Source organism: Myotis yumanensis, unplaced genomic scaffold (assembly GCF_028538775.1).
Source record: "Myotis yumanensis isolate MYYU_CA2020_CCGP unplaced genomic scaffold, mMyoYum1.0.hap1 SCAF_20, whole genome shotgun sequence".
Taxonomy (NCBI): Eukaryota; Metazoa; Chordata; class Mammalia; order Chiroptera; family Vespertilionidae; genus Myotis; species Myotis yumanensis.
The window spans coordinates 11098812-11114830 of NW_027223771.1; the positions used below are offsets into that span (position 1 = coordinate 11098812).

General features: G+C 57.9%; 1 protein-coding gene across 1 annotated transcript; it reads left to right on the plus strand.

Annotated features, from left to right (window-relative positions):
• The first annotated feature begins 1813 nt into the window (after positions 1-1813).
• Positions 1814-3457, plus strand: TLNRD1 (talin rod domain containing 1). Its single transcript, XM_070400624.1, has one exon. The coding sequence runs from the start codon at positions 1824-1826 to the stop codon at positions 2943-2945; it is 1122 nt and encodes a 373-aa protein (XP_070256725.1). The 5' UTR covers positions 1814-1823; the 3' UTR covers positions 2946-3457.
• Positions 3458-16019: the final 12562 nt, after the last annotated feature.

Below are 16019 nucleotides of genomic sequence, written 5' to 3' on the forward strand. Positions count from 1 at the left end.
CCTCAGATCCCGCCCGGGGAGAGGATCAGCCACATAAAGGCGGGGAGGGGGGGGGTACGGGGGAAGGGGCGCTTGGAAAGCGGGACGAGGTCCCGCCAAGCGCGGGGACCGGCCCCCGCAAGTCCCAGGGGATGGCACCGGGCCCTCCTCCCGCTGCTCCAGAAAACAGGTCACCGCTGAGACCGGCTCCCAGGGCGGGGACGGCGCGCGGGGCCCCTGCCCGGCCGAGCGCTTACGTAAGGCCAACCGGCGGCGGCGGCGGCGGCGGCGGCGGCGGCGGCGGCGGCGCCCCGACTCCCCCGATCGCGCGCAGCGCAGAGCCCCGGCCCCGCGGCCTCCGTCCCGGCCTCCCTCCCCGGGACAGCAGGGAAGGCCCGGGACCCCCCGGCCGGCCCCGGCCCCGGCGCCGGCCTCCCTCCGAGATGGGCGGTGGCGTCCGCCCGCTTCCCGGGGGAGGAGCAGCGCATCGCGCAAGCATCCGGCAGCGGCGAGGGGGCGGGGGCAGGCGAGAGGAGGAAGCGGGATTTAAACGAAAGGCGGTGACGCCACACAAAAGCTTTCTATAGGCTCCCGGGAGGCGGCGGCCGAGGCGGCGGCGGGGGCGAGGCCGGCCGGGACCAGGGGAGCCTCCGGCGGCCGGCGATCGGGCGGGCGGCGCGCCCAGGACCGCGCGCTCCGAGGTGCCGAGCGGGGAGGAGGCGGCGTCCCCCAGCGCCTCGCGGCCCCCGCCCTTCCTCCCCGTCTCCTAGGCTCGCTCGGAAGTTGGAGGTTTGGCAAAAAATGGCAGAAGCCGGGGCCCGGGCGGGTGGCCGCCGCACCGCGGGGACCTTGTGAGTTTGGCCACCGCCGCCGCCGGGGACACGCGCGCGCCGAGGACGCCCCGTCCGATGCGCAGGGCCCGCGGAGAGGACGCGCCGGGCATGGACTCGCGCCCACGGTCGCCAGCTGCGGGCCGCGGGGCGCGCGGGGCCGGAGGGCGTGCCGCCCGGGCGCCGGGCCGCGCGCTGTGAGTCGCGAGGCGGGAAGGGCCGCCGGGCGTGGCGTGGCGGGCGGACGGACGGACGGAACGCGAGCGGGCGGCCTCCGTGCTCATCCGTGCAGCTGCCGCCCGACTGACTCGGCCACACCGGCCACACCCTCGGCCCCCGCCGCCGCCGGGCCGCTTCCCGAGACCCGGGGGGACCGGCGATGCGCTGCGGAGAGGCCGCGAGTCCCCCCAGCGCCAGGCCGGGCCACCGTCGCGGGGACGTGCCGCCGCGCGGGGTCGCGGCTCCCGGAGCCCACGTGCACCGCCGAGCCGCGGAGGCTGACAGCTGAGCCCGCCCGGGGCCCGGCGCGCGCCCGCGCTCCTCCCCGAGGAAGGGATTTGGATTTCAAAGAAAGGAAGGAAGGAAGGAAAGACAACTCCCAGCTTCCCCTCCCGCCCGCCCGCTCCGGCGGCTGGGCCGGGCCATGCCCAGGAAGGCGGCGGCGGCTGTGGTGGCGGCCCCGCCGAAGGGACTTTCCTGGCAGCCCGGCCCCGAGGAGCGCGCGCTGTGAGTTGGCGGGGCCCGGTTCATGGTTCCTGCACGTCGTCCCGGAGGCCGGAGGCCCAACGCCGCAGCTCCTTCCTGGAAGAGCCTCCTGCGTCCCCCGGCCCGTGGGCCCGCCCCGCGCCCCCGCCGCCGCCGGCCCGCGCCCTCCGCCCGCGGCGGTGGATGGCATGATGGTGCGGGGACGGCACCGCGGCCCCGGCCAGCTGAGTCGCGACGGCCGCGCGGGCGGCAGCGGCAGCGGCGGCGGTAGCGGGGTCCCCAGCGGCATGCCAGTGCCCCCCGGCCGCCATGGCTAGCGGCAGCGCGGGGAAGCCCAGCGGCGAGGCGGCGGCTTCTCCGGCTCCTACGAGCGGCGCCGTCGGGGGGACCGGCTCGCAGCCGCGGAAACGGCTGGTGGCCGTGTGTGACCAGTGCAAGGGCAAGATGCAGCTGGTGGCCGACCTGCTCCTGCTGTCCAGCGAGGCCCGGCCCGTGCTCTTCGACGGCCCGGCCTCCTCCTCCTCTTCCTCCGCTGCCGTCGGTGCCGGCGCCGCCGCCGAGTCCTTCGAGCAGTGCCGGGACACCATCATCGCGCGCACCAAGGGGCTCTCCATCCTCACCCACGACGTGCAGAGCCAGCTGAACATGGGCCGCTTCGGCGAGGCGGGGGACAGCCTGCAGGAGCTGGGCGACCTGGTGGTGTCGCTGACCGAGTGCTCGGCCCACGCGGCCTACCTGGCGGCCGTGGCCACGCCGGGGGCCCAGCCCGCGCAGCCGGGGCTGGTGGACCGCTACCGGGTGACGCGCTGCCGCCACGAGGTGGAGCAGGGCTGCGCCACGCTGCGCGCCACGCCGCTGGCGGACCTGACCCCGCAGCTGCTGCTCGAGGTGTCGCAGGGCCTGTCGCGCAACCTCAAGTTCCTGACGGACGCGTGCGCCCTGGCCAGCGACCGGTCGCGGGACCGCTTCGCGCGCGAGCAGTTCAAGCTGGGCGTCAAGTGCATGAGCACGAGCGCGTCGGCGCTGCTGGCCTGCGTGCGCGAGGTCAAGGCGGCGCCCAGCGAGCTGGCCCGCGGCCGCTGCGCGCTCTTCTGCGGGCCCCTGGCGCAGGCGGTGGGCGCGCTCGTGGGCTTCGCCACGGAGCCGCAGTTCCTGGGGCGCGCGGCCGCCCTGAGCGCCGAGGGCAAGGCGGTGCAGACGGCCATCCTGGGCGGCGCCATGAGCGTGGTGTCCGCCTGCGTGCTCCTGACCCAGTGCCTCAGGGACCTGGCGCTGCACCCCGACGGCGGCGCCAAGATGACGGACCACAGGGAGCGGCTGCGGCACTCGGCCTGCGCCGTGGCCGAGGGGTGCGCGCTGCTATCTCAGGCTTTGAGGGAGAGGTCTTCGCCCAGGACTTTACCGCCAGTGAATTCCAATTCTGTGAATTAGCACCCCCTCCGCCCCCCTTCGCCCCACTCCCTTCCCCCCCCCCCCGCCCCCCTGGAATAAAGGAAGATGCTTATTGTCTGCCCCTCTCAATTTATACCAAAGAAATCGTAGGTGAAGCTCCCCCACACCCCCCCCCCCCACCTTCCCCTCCACGTTAGATGCTCCAGAGGAATCTTCCAGAAGCCAGAGCAATGCATCTGATATATTTTTACGCGCACGCACCTGGGCCCCCCCTGAGCCCAGCAGCCCACGCTGCAGGGATGTGGAGATTGGGGGGCGGGGGGGTGCTGACTGCCCTGGCAGGGGTCCCCCACTGCACCCCCAGCTCCTCTCCGGGAGTCCCTCACCCAAACCTGATTGGTTCATGGGGCAGGAAGGAGGTCATGAGTTCATTTCTTTTTTTGGTCCTTTTTTTTTGTTTTGTTTTGTTTCCTGATGAAAAGAAAGGTTACCTCAGTTCGCACTCCTTAGACATGGATGTAGCTACCCACCCCCCCCTTTTTTTTATATGTTGTTGATTATTTTTTTTTCTCAGTTGGATGAGGCGTCGACTTGGTGTGGAGAGAGTCTGAGCTCGCCAGGTGATGTGCAAACGTGGGGTGGGGCGGGGGAGCTACTGTGAGCGTGTGTTTTATTTTTCTGATTGACACTAGAGTGATTCTCCGCCTCCCCCCCGGCCCCCCCCCCCCCCCCAATGTCAAGTTTGTACCTTGCATGTACTGGAGTATTTATTTCATCTATTAAAGTGTTATGTTTCTCAGATGGCTTTGGGCGGTCATTGTGCGCTGGCGGTCACTGCGAGGTGGCAGGCACGCTGTCCGGTGTGGGGACAGAGAGGCCTCCCGGGAGGGGGCCGCTGTCCTCCCAGCCCTCGGCCCTGCCTCCCTCTCCCTCCGGTTCCTTCCCGAGCAGCCTTGAACTCAGGAAGGGCCTGTCTCCCTCAGAGTGTTCTCGGCCTGTCTCTCCCTGATGAGTCCCGGACGTTCTGTGCAGTCAGCTGTCGGTCAGCTGAGGGCCTGCCGCCTCTTTAATGGGGTCAGGTTTGTTCAGATCCGGCTACTCACGGTTTTAGAGGGTTCTAGATTTTTTAAAAAAGATATAAAGGGTGTCCCAGAATTCACGCAAGAAGTAATTTTGATAGAAAACACAGGTTTGTAATTAAAAATTGTAAATTGTTGATTGATTCATAAAGTACACAGTCTAGGGTTATGTGTGGAATAGCACATCGGGTCCATGGCCTCCACGGCTTTGCTGGCACAGACGCAAAGCCGTGGTCTTCATTGGTCTTCCTTGTCCCTGCTCCTGGGCCGTCATTGGTACTTGGTGATGCTTATCCAATGGAAGGGATTGACATCAAAGGGCCACAGATATTAGAATCTGATTCAATAAACCAAGAAAAATTAGGCTTTTATTTTTTGTTGTTGTTGTTGTTAATGCTCACGCAAAATTCAAAACTTGCGTGAATTTTGGGACACCCTTTACATATTTTTAAAATATATTTTTATTGATCTCAGAGAGGAAGGAAGAGGGAAGGAGAGAGAGAGAAACATCCATGATGAGAGAGAATCATGCATCGGCTGCCTCCTGCACGCCCCCCCATTGGGGATCGAGCCCACAACCCGGGCCTGTGCCCTAACTGGAATCGAACCTGGGGCCTTTCAGTCTGCAGGCTGACACTCTATCCACTGAGCCACACCGGCCAGGGCTAAAATATATTTTTATTGGTTTCAGAGAGGAAGGGAGAGAGAGAGAAACATCCATGATGAGAGGGAATCACGGATCGGCCGCCTCCTGCACACCCCACACTGGGGATGGAGCCTGCAACCTGGGCATGTGCCCTGACTGGAATCGAACCCAGGACCCTTCAGTCCACAGGCCAATGCTCTATCCACCGAGCCACACCGGCCAGGGCAAGGGTTCTAGATTTTTTTTCAGTGGCGGGATCGGCATGCTGCCAAGTGTTCAGAGCTTCCTAGACTCCCAGCGCGATTTCGGGCCAAAGGTTTATGGCTGTGACCTTGATCTTGTACGAGAGGCTCTGGTTGGCTGTGTGTTGGAAGAACGCTTTGTTAACTGAAAAGCTGGGAGTTATGGGAAGGTAGCTTTCGCTTCTGCAGACATTTTCAGAAAAAAGACGGGGAGAGGAGCGGAAGGTGTTGCAGAAGCTAGAGATATTTTGGACAATTTTTTTTTCCACTGACGTACAACAGATTCCTTCGCAGCTCGTGCTGTGCATAGAAACTGCTGGGTGCTTTTCCTTTGCTCGGGTCCCCTATTCCTTGGGGTTGGTTGTGCGGCCTAAACCCTTGCGGTTCCCACAGATCTGAAAAGAAAGACTTCTCACCGAATATGCGAGGAGGAACGGACAGCCACATGAACTGTTGAGTGGCCCTCTTTATTTTTTTTAAGAAAGTATATTTTATTGATTTTTTACAGGGAGGAAGGGAGAGGGACAGAGAGTCAGAAACATCGATGAGAGAGAAGCATCCATCAGCTGCCTCCTGCACGCCCCTACTGAGGATCGAGCCCACAACCAAGGTCCATGCCCTTGACCGGAATCGAACCCGGGACCCTTCAGTCCGCAGGAGAGGCCGTCTTTGTTACCAGAGCATCCAGCTTGACGTGTCACATGGCTTTAAGCCCGCGTCACCTAAAACAAAGACTGTTTAGTTCCCCTGAATTGGAAAAGTCTTAACGCGGTGGGCTGCCTGCATGTTTTGAAATGGCCAAGAGCGCTGGTGTTTTCCCTCTGAGGTCCGGGGCGCGTTAAAGGTTCAAGGTCATTAAAAGATGAATGATGCCCTGACCGGTGTGCCTCAGTGGATAAAGCGTCGGCCTGCGGACTGAAGGGTCCCGGGTTCGATTCCGGTCAAGGGCATGGACCTTGGTTGCGGGCACATCCCTAGTGGGGGGCGTGCAGGAGGCAGCTGATGGATGTTTCTCTCTCATCGATGTTCCTAACTCTCTCTCCCTCTCCCTTCCTCTCTATAAAAAATTCAATAATATATATATATATTTTAAAAAATGATGACTGTTCGGTCCTCTCCCCCTCCTCGTCTCTGCCTTCTGGATCGCTCAGGTGCAGGAAGTATTTGGGTTGAGAAAGGCCAACTAGAAAGGCTAATGACAGCCCTGCCTGCCCATAGGAATTCGACCTCATTTGACTCCAGTGGGTTTCCAGGAGCAATGCTAGAGCGTATAGCTCAGGTAGGCCATGCAGATCACAAAGAATCAACTGAAGCCCTAACCGGTGTGGCTCAGTGGATAGAGCGTCGGCCTGCGGACTGAAGGGTCCCGGGTTCGATTCCGGCCAAGGGCATGGACCTGGGTTGCGGGCACATCCCCAGTAGGGGGTGTGCAGGAGGCAGCTGATCGATGTTTCTCTCTCATCGATGTTTCTGACTCTCTATCCCTCTCCCTTCCTCTCTGTAAAAAAAATCAATAAAATATATTTTTTTAAAAAAAGAATCATCTGAAAGGGACACACAGAATGAAAAGAAGAGCAAGGCCAGAAATCTGTAACCTTGATTATGGAAAAAAAATTTAAAAAAGGCCATTGTGCCTTGCACTCGATTCTCGCAGACGCAATTTTCAGGACAATACGAGCTCCTCCCCAAATCTGTTTCACTACGTACTCGGGTGGCGCTAACCAGCTAGTCACCCAGTTAAATGGCACTTTTTTCCCTCTTTTTTTTTTTTTTAAAAAAAAACATTTGTGGTTTTTAAAAAAATAAATATAATATTTATTGATTTCAGAGGGGAAGGGAGAGGGAGAGAGCCATAGAAACATCCACAATGACAGAGAATCACTGGTGGCTGCCTGCTGCACACACCCCCTATGGGGGATGGAGCCCACAACCCAGGCATGTGCCCTTGACTGGGATCAAACCCGGGACCTTTTGGTCCACAGGTTGATGCTCTATCCACTGAGCCAAACTGGCTAGGGCACTTTTTCCCCTCCTGGTTAAGCAGTAGCTGCTGTTAACATTTTCTTGTATTTAAGGTGTTGACTTGTAAAATTTCAAAACCTCCCTTAAAGTTTTTCACTTCCCATGGCGGCGTCTTCACCTCTTCCCCCTCTGTCTGTCTCTAAGATCAAGTTCAGGGTTTCTTTTTAATATATATATATATATATATTATTGATTTTTTACAGAGAGGAAGGGAGAGGGATAGAGAGTTAGAAATATTGATGAGAGAGAAACATCGATCAGCTGCCTCCTGCACACCCCACACTGTGGATGTGCCCGCAACCAAGGTACATGCCCTTGGCCGAAATCGAACCTGGGACTCTTCAGTCCACAGGCCGATGCTCTATCCACCGAGCCAAACTGGTTAGGGCTAAAATATATTTTTATTGATTTCTGAGAGGAAGGGAGAGGGAGAGAGAGAGAGAGTGAGAAACATCCATGATGAGAGAGAATCATCGATTGGCCGCCTTCTGCACGCCCCACACTGGGGATCAAGCCCCCAACTCCTGGAAGATGCCCTTGGCCTGAATCGAACCTGGGACCCTTCAGTCTGCAGGCTGGCGCTCTATCCACTGAGCCACACCAGCCAGGGTTACTCCTCCAGCAGGTGACTCGAAGTGAATTCTCCGGCCTGTTTATTTTCCCAGAAGCGTTTGGGGGACAGCGTGAGGGACCTGTGTGTGGACACAGACACTGCTGACCTCTCCCAGGCCTGTGTCCGCCGTGGCCCGGCTCCGGACTTGGGCACAGGCCTTTGCCAGCGTCACACTGTCCCAAAGCCCCAGGTTGCTCAACTTGTTTGTAAAACAGCCCTGGTCTTTTTTAAAAAATATGTTTTATTGATTTTCTTACAGAGAGGAAGGGAGAGGGATAGCGAGTCAGAAACATCGATGAGAGAGAAACATCGACCAGCTGCCTCCTGCACACCCCCCACTGGGGATGTGCCCGCAACCCAGGTCCATGCCCTTGACCGGAATCGAACCTGGGACCCTTCAGTCCGCAGGTCGACGCTCTATCCACTGAGCCACACCGGTCAGGGCAGCAGCCCTCGTCTTTACAGAGGAGCAGCTCAGACCTACTTCGCTGGGTTTAATAAGGTCAGCGGAGGTAGCTGGGTCCAGGAATAAAATCGCAGTGGCCTCATTTATTTTTATTTCTAATGAAACCGCACGAGGGTTCATGTCATTGACATCAATTCGCAGGCTTTTCTGACGCTCCCGGGCATGTCTCGGTACCCAGGCCTCGCGGGCACCATCCTGACGGGGGATGTGGGAGACCTGCCCTCGAACGGTCACGAGAGAAGGAACCGTCATGGCTCGGCCCGCGGAACAAAGGCCGTCACTGCCCTGGCCGGTGTGGCTCAGTGGTTAGAGCGTCGGCCTGCGGACTGAAGGGTCCCGGGTTCGATTCCCGGTCAAGGCCACAGGCCCGGGTTGCAGGCTCCATTCCCAGTGGGGGGCGTGCAGGAGGCAGCCGATCCATGATTCTCTCTCATCATGGATGTTTCTCTCTCTCGCTCCCTCTCCCTTCCTCTCTGAAATCAACAAAAAAATATATATATTAAAAAAAATGCCCTCACTTATGACAGTCACCCCAAGTCAACGGGACCAAGGCTTCCAGATGCAGGACTTTGCTAGTATTAAGCAGACCTGTGTTTCCTGGGCTGTTTGAAGATCGTCCTTTAAAAAATATATATATTTTTATGGATGTCAGAGAGGAAGGGAGAGGGAGAGAGAGAAACATCCATGATGAGAGAGAGTCGGGGATCGGCTGTCTCCTGCACGCCCCCCGCTGGGGATCGAGCCTGCAACCCGGGCCTGTGCCCTTGACTGGAATTGAACCCGGGACCCTTCCGTCCGCAGGCCGACGCTCTATCCACTGAGCCACACCGGCCAGGGCGTAAGCTGGGCCTTTTTCTATTCATTCTGGGTTGATGTTAGGAAATACAAAAATTACGTGTGTGTGTGTGTGTGGATACATATATGTGTGAATATGTACGTATGTTTTTCTCCGTACCTTTATCTTCATCTCCACCCCAGTTTTTTTCCTAATTCAGGACCATGTTTCGCAGAAACTAGTTAGTTTTATCGTTCTGGGAACATCAGTTTCATCTGATTGGTTGTTTTATACACACTTTTTTTTTTTTAAGCTGGCACAGGGATCTCAGATATTTGGCAGTTCTGAAACAGCTAATTTTAACCGAAACACCTGCTTTTCGGAGTGACTGTGGCTATGGTAACACGCCGATCAGGCAGCGGGTTTGAAAAGCCGCCTGCGTGGTGCCCGGGGAAGGCCCGGGAGAGGAGGCGGCTGTCCCCTCGCCGCCCTCGGCGCCTGGCGTCCCGTGTGGACACAGATACGGCCGATCTCTCCCAGGCAAATTTATTTATTTTTATTTTTTAAAAAGATAAAAAGATATCTTTTTTTTTTTTTTCTCTTGTTTTCCTAACCACTTACTCCTTCAGGCTCTGCTTCATTCCCGGGCCTCTGGTTTCCGTTGCCAGTACGGAGCCTCATCTCTGATCAATTTAATGACTTCCTATTAAACACTTAATTGTATACTTAAAAAGGTACCTTTATTGATGTCAGAGAGGAAGGGAGAGGGAGAGAGAGAGAGAAACATCCATGATGAGAGAGAATCACGGATCGGCTGCCTCCTGCACGCCCCCCACTGGGGATCAAGCCCACAACCCGGGCCTGTGCCCTTGATTGGAATCGAACCCGGGACCCTTCAGTCCGCAGGCCGATGCTCTATCCACTGAGCCACACCGACCAGGGCCCAGGCAAATTTATTTATTTATTTTTTGGCATGAGCGTGTGTGACATAAATTGGCCTTTTTTTTTTTTTTTTTTAACCCAAGTAGGGTTTTTGTTGATTTCAGAGAGGAAGCGGGAGGGAGAGGGAGATAGAGACATCAATGATGAGAGAGAATCATGGATCGGCTGCCTCCTACATGCCCCCTACTGGGGATCGAGCCTGCAACCCGGGCCTGTGCCCTTGACCAGAATCGAACCTGGGACCCTTCAGTCCGCAGGCCGACGCTCTATCCACTGAGCCACACCGGCCAGGGCTGGAGCGGTTGCTTTAGGGCAGCGGTTCTCAACCTGTGGGTCGCGACCCCTTCGGCGGTCGAACGACCCTTTCACAGGGGTCGCCTAAGACCATCCTGCATATCAGATATTTACATGACGATTCATCACAGTGGCCACATGACAGTGATGAAGGAGCCACGAGAATAATGTTATGGTTGGGGGTCCCCACAACAGGAGGAGCTGTATTTAAAGGGCCTGAAGGTTGAGAACCGCTGCGTTAGGGTCACGTGGGTAAGTGAGTGGTCAGCTTCGCTGGCAGGACAAGGCTCGGAGCCTGACCACCCGGACAGAGGAGGGGAGATTGCGATGCCGGGTCTGTCGCTGGGCCAGAGGCGACCGGACCGCCCCTCCCTCCAGTTCAGGGGCTCAGGGGCCGGCCCGCGTGTGACTGACACCTACTGTGTGTGCAGCACGCCCACGATAAGTGTGCATCAGCAGGTCACCCCGGGGCCTGAGGAATGACGCTTCTAACGGCCATTCATTCGGCAGGTGTTCCTCGGGGGCCCGTGGGTGCGGGCACGGTGCTGGGCAGGGGGAGCGAGGCCTGGTTCCTCCGCTTGCAGTCGCTCGGAGCTGCTACAGGCGCGGGTCCTGGACACACGGCGTCAGCAGCGGCCTGGGCCCTCTGTCCGGCTGTTGGACAGAAACGGGGTCGAGCCAAGCCGTCGTGGCTGAGCCCGGACCCAGGAACCAGGAGGTCAGGGTTCGATTCCTGCTCAGGGCACAGGCCCGGGTGGCGGGCTCGGATCCCAGCGGGGGGCGTGCAGGAGGCAGCTGGTCCATGATTCTCTCCCATCATTGATGTTTCTCTCCCTCTCCATTCCTCTCTGAAATCAATAATATATATATATATATTTTAAATAATGCATTTAAAAAAGGCAAAGAAACTGGGGGTGGCTCAGCCTGCGGTTCCAGGCCCCCCTGCTGACGCCGCCGGGTGCCCAGGCCGCAGACCCACGGCCTGCGGGCCTTTCTGCCTCCTGCAGGCCCCACGCTGGGGACCGTGCCCTGACCGGTACTCGAACCCTGACCGGGAATCGTGCCCTGACCTCCTGGTTCACAGGTCTCGGCTCAGCCACCACGGCTTGGCTCGACCCCGCCTCTGCTCCCCGACGGCTCGAGTGCCCAGCGCGGCTGTGTCTGTGTCGGAGGCAGCGGCGGTCCCCCAAGTTGCGTGTTTGTCCGGGTGTGGGTTCCCGGGGTGTGAGCCCCTCCCTTCAGGTGGAGGAGATGCCGTCCCGCCTGCCTCTTGGAATTGGCGGGTTTTTCTCTGTGTTTTTGTGTGCGCGTGACTCTGTGCGCGTGCTTGTGTGCATGCGCGCGTGTGGGTGCATGCGTGTTCCTGTGTGTGTGCATGTGTGTGAGCGTGTGTGCATGCATGCGTGTATGTGCGTGTGAGTATGTGTGTGTTCCTGTGTGCGTGCGTGCACGTGTATGTGTGTGTATGTGCATGTGAGTGTGTGCGTGTGTGTGTGTTTACAAGTACAGAGTTCTCCCCCTCCCCCTGCCACCCCTTTTGGGATGAACTCAAGTCAGAATAAAAGGCCAAATTAGCTTTCTATGTTTTTGTTACATTTTTATTGATTTCAGGGAGAGGAAGGGAGAGGGAGAGAGAGAGAGAAATATCAGGGATGAGAGAGAATCCTGGACCGGCTGCCTCCTGCACGCCCCCTACTGAGGGATGGAGTCCGCAACCCGGGCCTGTGCCCTTGACCGGGAATCGAACCCGGGACCCTTCAGTCCCCAGGCCGGCGCTCTATCCACTGAGCCACACCGGCCAGGGCTGCCAGCGCATCTAGATTTGTCGGCGTGATTGGCACACCCACACCCCGATGCTAAACCTCATTTCCCAAGAGCACACCCGTCTCCAGGATTTGCTGACGCCGGACACGGGCCTTCTGAACCCGGTGTCTGGAGAGGGCGCTGTGGGTGGGCGGCCCCCGGAAACCCGCTCGCGCTGCTGGTTTCTGGCTCAGTTCTCATCTGCCCACTCAGTTCTCGGTGCCACTCAGGATGCTGGTTGAGTGACACATCGGCGGCCAGTCGCCGTGGTGACGCTGTCAGCAGCTTCTCACGGGGCTGAGGTCGGGGTCAGACCTCTGACGCTGGAGATGTGTGGTGGGAACCCGGGCTGATTCCATGCTCACCGACCGGCGCCCTCTCCGCCAGCTGTTCTCTGTGTGATGACCGTCAGCTTCCTGTTCCAAAGTAACTAGAGGCCTGGTGCACGAGATCCATGCACTTGGGGGAGGGAGGGCCCCTCAGCCTGCAGTCGGACACCCTCAGCGCTGCCGTGGAGGCGAGAGGCTCCCGCCACCGCCGCTGCCCTCGCCAGCCGTGAGCCCGGCTTCTGGCTGAGCGGCGCTCCCCCCGTGGGAGCGCACGGACCACCAGGGGGCAGCTCCTGTGTTGAGCGTCTGCCCCCGGTGGTCAGTGCGCGTCATAGCGACCGGTTGTTCTGCCGTTCGGTCGCTTTGCACATTAGCCTTTTATTGTATAGGCTTGGAAGGTCGTTCCAGCACCTCCCCTCAGATAAAAATTTGGTAAAATGATTTTCTTTTCTTTCTTTTTTTGATCAGCCTCACCCGAGGATAGTTTTCCATTGATTTTTAGGGAGAGTGGAGGAGAGAGGGAGAGACAGAGAGAAACATCGATGTGAGAGAAACATTGATGGGTTGCCTCCTGCACGTGCCCTGACCAGGGCCCGGGCAGTGGAGGAGCCTGCAACTGAGGTACGTGCCCTTGACCAGAATCGGACCCGGGACACTTCCGTCCACAGGCCAACGCTCTACCCACTGAACCACACTGGCCAGGGCTAAAATGACTTTCTTAAACATTTCCATGGTGGTTCGGTTTTAGTTAAACTTTCCTTTTCCTGTCAGTTCCGCGATAAAGATATTTGTAAAAACATGAATAGGATTCCTGTTTTATCCTCACTTAGAATTTATTTTTTAAAAAATTTTTTGATGGTAGAGAGAGAGGAAGGGAAAGAGGGAGGCATCGGCTTTGTTGTTCCACGTGTTGATGCGTTCACGGGTTGATTCTTTTTTTAAAATATTTTATTGATTTTTTACAGAGAAGAAAGGAGAGAGATAGAGTTAGAAACATCGATGAGAGAGAAACATCAATCCGCCGCCCCCTGCACATCTCCCACTGGGGATGTGCCTGCAGCCCAGGTACATGCCCTTGACCGGAATCGAACCTGGGACCTTTCAGTCTGCAGGCTGACGCTCTATCCACTGAGCCACACCGATTTCGGCCATGGGTTGATTGTTATCTGTGCCCTGAGCAGCGATCGGACCCGCAACCTCGGCGTACCGGGCTGATGCTCTGACCAGCTGAGCTCCCGGCCGGGGCTGGGATTGATTCCGAAAGTGGTGAGTGATGCTGGGGAGCGTTGTCCGCGGAGGAACCGACAAGAACGGGGAGGGGGTGTCTGCGGCCGTCTGAGCAGTTTCCAGGAGGCTGTTGCGTTGTGCGGAGGCTGCTCCGTGGGCTTTCGGTGGATGTGGCCTGTGACCAGAGAGCCCCATGCAGACGCCTCTAACACCCCGTGTGCTCGGCCGCAGGGGCTCTGATAACTCAGGGCGAAGGAGGCGTTTTCCGCCCCGGCCTGGCGCCTGGCTGGTGGGAACATCGTCCGGATGCGCTGGGGTTGCCGGTTCGGTCCCTGTTTGGGGCACATCGACCAGGGAACGCAGGGAGGGCTTGATGATTCTCTCTCCCCCTCTCTCCTTTCCCCTCTCTCTAAAACCAATCCTATAGAACAAAAGCCTAGTATGCTAAGTGTCCGGTCATCCACTCAACCAATCAAAGCGTAATATGCTAATGACATGCTAAGGCCGCTCAACCGCTTGCTATGATGTGCACTGACCACCAGGGGCAGACAGTTGACCAGTCGACCAGTTGCTATGACCTGCACTGACCACCAGGGGGCAGACGCTTTGACCGGTAGGTTAGCTTGCTACTGGGGTCCAGCTGATCAGAACTGAGCGAGATGGGGCCGGACACGCCCTGGAGCCCTCCCGAGGTCCCTCCCTGGCTGGCCAACCTCCGCGGTCCCTCCCTGGCCCCGATCGTACACCCATGGGGTCCCTCGGCCTGGCCTGCGCCCTCTCGCAATCTGGGACCCCTCGGGGGATGTCGGAGAGCTGGTTTCGGCCCGATCCCACAGGCCAGGCCGAGGGACCCCACTGGTGCACGAACTCGTGCACAGGGCCTCTAGTAAATAAATAAAAAAATGTGTGTTTTTTTAAAAAATAATTTTCCCACCAAGGTGACCTATATAGCTAAAGCAGAACTCCCCACTGAATGGGTAGGAACCATGTTATAGGTGATCGAGTTCCTTCCTCCTCCTTGAACCTCAGCCCAGGGCTTGGGGTGTCACTAGGACGTCTCGCCTCCCAGGCGAGCACAGAACCCCTGAGCGGTCCCCACGGACAGCAGGGGAGGGCGGGGACCCTTGTCGCCGAGGGCCAGGCTGCGAAGGACATGGACTGTGTCATCAGCTGAGTCTACAGTAGCGTCCAACTTAGCAAGTTGGGTGGTCACACGTCTCTGATCTAACAGACAGTTCCTGGGCGTCCGGGACCGCATCAGGCACGTTCTGTCTATACCTTATATTAAAACGCGTGAGCCTGGCCCTGGCTGGTGTGGCTCAGTGGATAGAGCGTCGGCCTGCGGACTGAAGGGTCCCGGGTTCGATTCCGGTCAAGGGCATGTACCTGGGTTGCGGGCACATCCCCAGTGGGGGATGTGCAGGAGGCAGCTGATCGATGTGTCTCTCTCATCGATGTTTCTGACTCTCTATCCCTCTCCCTAACTCTCTGTAAAAATCAGTAAAATATATTTTAAAAAAATAAATAAAACGTGCGAGCCTATTGGGTTGTTTCCCGCGTGAAGGCGTCCACGGGGTTCCTTGGGGTGGGGACGCCTGTGGGCTGTGGGGCCCCGGGCCCAGGCCCTTGATCTGTTTCTGCCCCCTTTGCCGTTGGAGACGTGAGCTCTGCGTGTCCGCTGGGAGCTCACGGGTGTTGTCTAAAGCGCTTGCTAATGGCCTCCCCCGATGGTTCCTCCTGCCTTATTTCAGCCCATTTTTTTCTGGCTGAGGACAGAATGATTTCAGAGAGGAAGAGAGAGATGGAAACATCCACGATGAGAGAGAATCATGGATATGCACGCCCCACACTGGGGATCGAGCCCGCAACCCAGGTACGTGTCCATGACCGGGACTCGAACTCAGGACCCTTCAGCCCCTAGTCCAGTGACGGCGAACCTTTGGAGCTCGGCGTGTCAGCATTTTGAAAAGCCCTAACTTCACTCTGGTGCCGTGTCACATGGAGACATTTTTGGATCTTTGCAACCATCGTCAAACAAAGACTTATATTTTTGATATTTATTTTATATATTTAAATGCCATTTAACAAAGAAAAATCAACCAAAAAAATGAGTTCGCGTGTCCCCTCTGACACGCGTGTCATAGGTTCGCCATCACTGCCCTAGTCTGACGCAGTAGCCACAGAGCCACATGGGCCAGGGCCCCCATAGGCCTTTCTTTCTTTCTTTTTTAAAAAATATATTTCATTGATTTTTTACAGAGAGGAAGGGAGAGGGATAGAGAGTCAGAAACATCGATGAGAGAGAAACATCGACCAGCTGCCTCCTGCACACTCCCCACTGCGGATGTGCCTGCAATCCAGGTACGTGCCCTTGACTGGGACTCGAACCCGAGACCCTTCAGCCCCTAGCCGGACGCACTAGCCACTGAGCCACACTGGCCAGGGCCCCCGTGGGGCTTCGCTTAAGCCTGAGTTTGTACCCGGAGTTGGAGGACGGAGGTGAGCTCAGAATGAAGTGCGAGCGGCAGGAAGGGAGGAAAAATGACGAAAGGCAGACGATCGCCTCTGTTCACGGTCGTGAGGGTCGGAGTCTGGGCCTTCGGCTGCCAGACCTCGTGGTCCTCAGAGCTGGTCCGCTGGGGTCTGTTCTCTGGTGGCCGGAGGAAGGTCTTGTC

What these genes read in the sequence shown, in the direction of transcription:
- TLNRD1 (XM_070400624.1), top strand. Translation starts at nt 1,824, where the DNA reads ATGGCTAGCGGCAGCGCGGGGAAGCCCAGCGGCGAGGCGGCGGCTTCT.